General features: G+C 53.7%; 1 protein-coding gene and 1 non-coding gene across 2 annotated transcripts in view; both read right to left on the bottom strand.

The window, feature by feature from the left end:
* Nucleotides 1-808: 808 nt before the first annotated feature.
* The window catches only part of EEF1G (eukaryotic translation elongation factor 1 gamma), a 9,919-nt gene continuing 5,859 nt past the window's right edge, over nucleotides 809-4,868 (bottom strand). The window contains 3 exon segments of the mRNA XM_006109933.3: nucleotides 809-1,044; nucleotides 1,269-1,393; nucleotides 1,477-1,649. Coding sequence (XP_006109995.1) covers nucleotides 886-1,044; nucleotides 1,269-1,393; nucleotides 1,477-1,649 — 457 coding nt within the window. The 3' untranslated portion in view covers nucleotides 809-885.
* On the bottom strand, nucleotides 3,481-3,617 carry LOC111823908. The gene has a single exon (XR_002827001.1). It is a non-coding gene; the product is annotated as a small nucleolar RNA SNORA29 (small nucleolar RNA).

Here is a 4,868-nt window from a genome sequence, read left to right as displayed (position 1 = left end):
ATGTTAAAAAACAAACAGATAAATAATTTTTTTTTAATTAAGCTCAAAAGAGAAAAAACAGTAACCACTGATTTGAGCAGGATTATTGGATGACAATTATGTCGCAACAGGGTGTTTCCAGGCTTTAGTGACACCAAAGGGGTTTAAAATCCTGCCTCTACCAGTTAAGAAATGTCACCACAGCCTGGCGGGCGTGGCTCAGTGGTTGAGTGTCGACCTATGAACCAGGAGGTCACGGTTTGATTCCTGGTCAGGGCCCAGGCCCAGGTTGCAGGCTCAGTCCCATGTGTGGGGTGCAGGAGGCAGCCAATCAGTGATTCTCTCTCATCATGGATGTTTGTCTCTCTCTCCCTCTCCCTCTCCCTTCCTCTCTGAAATCAATAAAAATATATTTAAAAAATAAGGTCATCGCAGGCAAGTCATTAAACCTCTGAACCCTCCTTAGAAAGCAGGGCCGCCCGGTGACCTGCAGCCCGGCGGTCAGTGTTCAGACACCTGTTCCTGTTGGCCCCTTGCACCCAGCGCCTCGCTCACGGCGGCGGCGGGAACCCGCACACACTGCGCACCATGAGCTCCCTCCACGTGCGGGCACACCCACCTCGGGGGAACCTGGTCCCTAAGAGTCAGGTGGTCACAAAGCCCATGTCCCGCCCACCCAGCGCACCAGCTGGAGGACAGCCGTCACAGGAGGCGGCGGGCGACGACACCAAAGCCGAGGACAGGACTCTGCTCCTCTGAGGCTTCGCCTGCTTCCCCCCGCACGCCCTCCGGAGCAGCACCCTCACAGAGCAGGCAGACCACACGGGGCTCGATGTTCAGTTTCCTTTAATGACCCCCAGCGCCCGGGAGGGCGGGTGCAGGCAGCTCGGCGAGGGCAAGCGATGTTCACTTGAAGATCTTGCCCTGATTGAAGGCTTTGCCCACGTGCTGGAAGGCCCCCTCCCAGCAAAAGTACTCTCGCACCAGCGTCTGGGTCTCCGCGCTGCCGGGATCCAGCTTCCGCCACGTGTATGACTCGTAGTCCACCTGCCAGTCTGGACTCAGCTGCGGAGACAAGCCAGGTAAGAAGCATGCGGTCAGGTTACCAGACACGGTCTCACACCTGCCACTCCCAGCTCAGACTCATGTCATCAGGTCCCAAGGCCGCTGGGGACATGCCAGCTCCTCCGTCCCCGCTCCGGGAGGCCCCTCCAGGCCTATCAGCCAGCATCAAGGTGTGCTGTGCGCAGCCTCCCGGCTAGACACACTCCGCCCCTGCCCCTCCTCACCGGAAAGGCGAGCTCCTGGCCTCGGAAGACCCAGACTCCAGAAATGGAGCTGCTGTTGTTGGTTCCAAAGAGGATGACACTGGCAAAGGCGTTCTTCCTCAGCTTGTCCAACCGCTGGAACATTCCTGAAGGAGCAGGGAGAACACTCGGCCTCTGAGATCACATTACCTTGCCCTCCTTCCTCTTCCCAGACCCACGCTCTCCTCACCAGTGATGAGGTTGCAGCTCATGAAGGTCTGGGTGAGCTCTTCAGGGAAGCGGTACTCGGCGTACCACAGGGACCAGCCGTCCTTATCAAAGTGCTCCCAAAAGTACGGCAGCGCCACCGACAGCGTGTCCTCGTTGGAGTACTTGCGCTTGAATTCGTCCAACACAAAGGTACTGAACGGAGGGAAACAGCGGGGTCAGTGTGGAGCAGGCCTCCTGAGGCAGCCCCGGCGGCCCTGCCAAGAAGCCAAGGGCATTTCCTCGTGCTCCCCACTCCCAGCCCAAGTATGCTTAGCACCCAGGGTGGGACCCCAGGGAGCCGCGCCCCAGGAAAGCACGGCGAACTGCTGCCCCCTAGTGGAGGCACAGGAGGACATGCTGCCCGCCCGCCCCTCCCAGGGCTCTATTCCATGAGTCACATTCAGCCACTGACTCAGTGTCTTCCCCCATCACACAGGCCTCTCGGGTGACACACTCTAATGCCGGCGAGGTTAAGCAGGGAGTGTTCTCCAAGGGCCTCCGCCCAGCCTTCCGCCCCGTCCTGTAGTCCTGCTGCCCAGAAACCAGCTCAGCTGCTGCTGAACCCTCAGGTGCAGGTTATCTGTGAAGCCTCTGGCACAGAGCCAGGAATTCCAGTCCCCGCTCCCGCCCCCCACCCCCCCACCCCCCCAGCGCTGTTCTTTCTTTCCCAATTGCAAAAACACAGGGCCTGGCCTGAAGACCACCCACAAAACCAGCAAACAAGACAACTAGTATTTTTTATGTGTTTTGTGAAAAATTCCACTGGTGATTTTTCCAAGATGATATAGCTAGCTGTGTGCCTTTACAGATTGTTCCTTGAACACTATGACGCGCTACTGAGAATTCTTTGCAAATGTTTTAATGGCTACATAACCTCCCACAGCATGAATGTGCCATGAACTTATTAAGCCCCCTTATTGAATGTCTAGGTTGGTTCAGTTATTCGTTAGTTTTAATAATGCCACGAGTTGTCACCTATTTCACTCCTTACAGCAAGACCTAGAGCAGTGATGGTGAACCTATGACACGCGAACTCATTTTTTTGGTTGACTTTTCTTTGTTAAATGGTATTTAAATATATAAAACAAATATCAAAAACATAAGTCTTTGTTTTACTATGGTTGCAAATATCAAAAAATTTCTATAGGTGACACGGCACCAGAGTTAAGTTAGGGTTTTTCAAAATGCTGACACGCCGAGCTCAAAAGGTTTGCCATCACTGACCTAGAGTTAGACCCTCCCTCCCTTCACAGACCAGGTTAAGTGTGTGCCCTGCCCGGCTACACTGGAGCCAGGTTCCTTCCTGACACCAGAGCCCTCACCTGAGCTTGTCCACGTCCACCACCACCAGATGGTACGGATGTTTCACACCCTCCTGAGCCATGTTTATTATTCATGACCATAATCCTCCCCCACCCCAGCCCAGCCCTCAACAGCTCCTGAAACAAGCTGGCTGGAAGCCCTCAACAGACCAAAAGGAACTGGACAATGGTGGTCTTGGTCTTCGAAGGCATTACCTCTGTGACATTAAGAGTCCTGGGGGAGCCCGGGCCAGCGTGGCTCAGTGGTTGAGCATCGACCTATGAACCAGGAGGTCACAGTTTGATTCCCAGTCAGGGCAATGCCCAGTGTGGGGTGTGCAGGAGGCAGCCAATCAATGATCCTCTCTCAACACTGATGTTTCTCTCTCTCCCTTCCTCTCTAAAATCAATAAAAATAAGTTAAAAATAATCCTGGGGGAAATCATCCTGGCAGCCAACTAATAGGGCCTACTTATTAAATAGGCATTACAAACACTCTCAAGCTGTTAAGAAACGCGATTGATTAAAGACCTCAAGTTCGCTGCCTGATTTATTTTCTGCCCAGAGTCACATGTGACGATCTCTAGCTAATAATTAACAGTGTCGACATTACAACAGCCTAGTAATTGGGTTAGTTATCACAGCTCATTTACACACACCAAAAATCCTGCTCGCTTTTTTTTTTTTTTCTGTTTAGCCATTTCATATAGAAGGAGGACACAAACAAACCCTCCCCCTTCAGATCATGGCGATGTTACTCTATCCCATAAGCATAGCCACTAAAATCTACTGGGAGAAAATGTGGCAGTCAAATGGGGAAGAATCCTGCTCAGTCTTGACCTGCCCCTGAGCCAGGTTCACAGGAAATCAGCTCAAAAAGAGACACTGTAAAGAGCAGCTGAGTGCGGCGCCTGAGGAGAACCTCAGCCACTCTCCGAGCTGCTCCCCAAGTGGGAGAACAGAGCTGCTGACCTCCCACCAGCGCGCCCCTTCATTCGCTCATTCGCTCTATCTGCCCCATATCAAACCACACGAGACGGGAAGTCAGCCGCGTTGAACCAGACCAAGTCTTTGGCCAAAAGACTTACTCCTTTTGCCAAAAGGATGGCAGAGTGGGCGAGGAAGACCTTTCTCCTATCGCTTCCAAGTCCAACCCAATGACTGGGGACAGTGAGCGAAGATGTGATGAGTGTGGAGAGACTGTGGTGGCGCACCACACTGGACCCTCCAGGCAGAACCAGCACAGACTGCGATAGACCCCACCCCTATGCCCCGAGGCCTGCTGGTCCCAGCCTGCAGCAAGCATGCAAGGCATCTTCCTCTTATCTGGGCGGGTGACTCTGTGCCCTATCCATCCTGCCGTCCTGCCCAGCCCCTTAGCACCTGCCCCGTGGCGGGAGGATGCCACGGCCCCTGGGGAAGAATGTGCACCTGGCGTGTGCACTCCCTTAACAACCCTGATGTAAAGATGGAGTTGTTGCCTCTTCCAAGGCCTCTCAGCCCTGGGAAGCTTCACTAACACGGAGAACTGGGAGTGCACTGGGTGCCCCACTTTTTTACACCAACAATCTCCCTTTTACCATATTCTTTCCTCCAGGATCCCCCACGTTTACTGAAAAGAGGAAACAGACAAGCCCCCCATCTACTTCCTTCTTCCCGAGGGGTTGCACTCCCCCGTTTGGGAAACAATGAGCAGAGAGGCCCCCCCCCCCGCCCCCCATGAGCACCAGTTACAGGCTAATTCACCCAAGCAGCACACTCCTCACTGAGTTCTGAGGATCAGAGACCGACGAGCACCCCCAAGACCAACGACCCCCCCGAACTCCGGCCTGCTGCCTGCTTGCTTGCGAGAAGGAATTCTGAGCCTCCCCACTGCTGGGATGCATTTAGAACGTACTTGCTCCTTTCAAAGCTCACCCAACTCTTAAATTCAGAAAATCACCTGATTTGCCAACTAAAACACAACTTTAATTTTGTATGAATGACCTCAAACTCTGGGCCCAAGCTGTGAGACACACTCGGGTGAGAATGGGCTTCTTGGGTCCCATGCAGCCTCCCCCCACGTCCCGTA

This window comes from Myotis lucifugus, unplaced genomic scaffold (assembly GCF_000147115.1).
Source record: "Myotis lucifugus unplaced genomic scaffold, Myoluc2.0 scaffold_731, whole genome shotgun sequence".
NCBI lineage: Eukaryota > Metazoa > Chordata > Mammalia > Chiroptera > Vespertilionidae > Myotis > Myotis lucifugus.
Note: the sequence above shows the minus strand (reverse complement) of the source record. Positions and strands in the feature narration are given on the sequence as shown.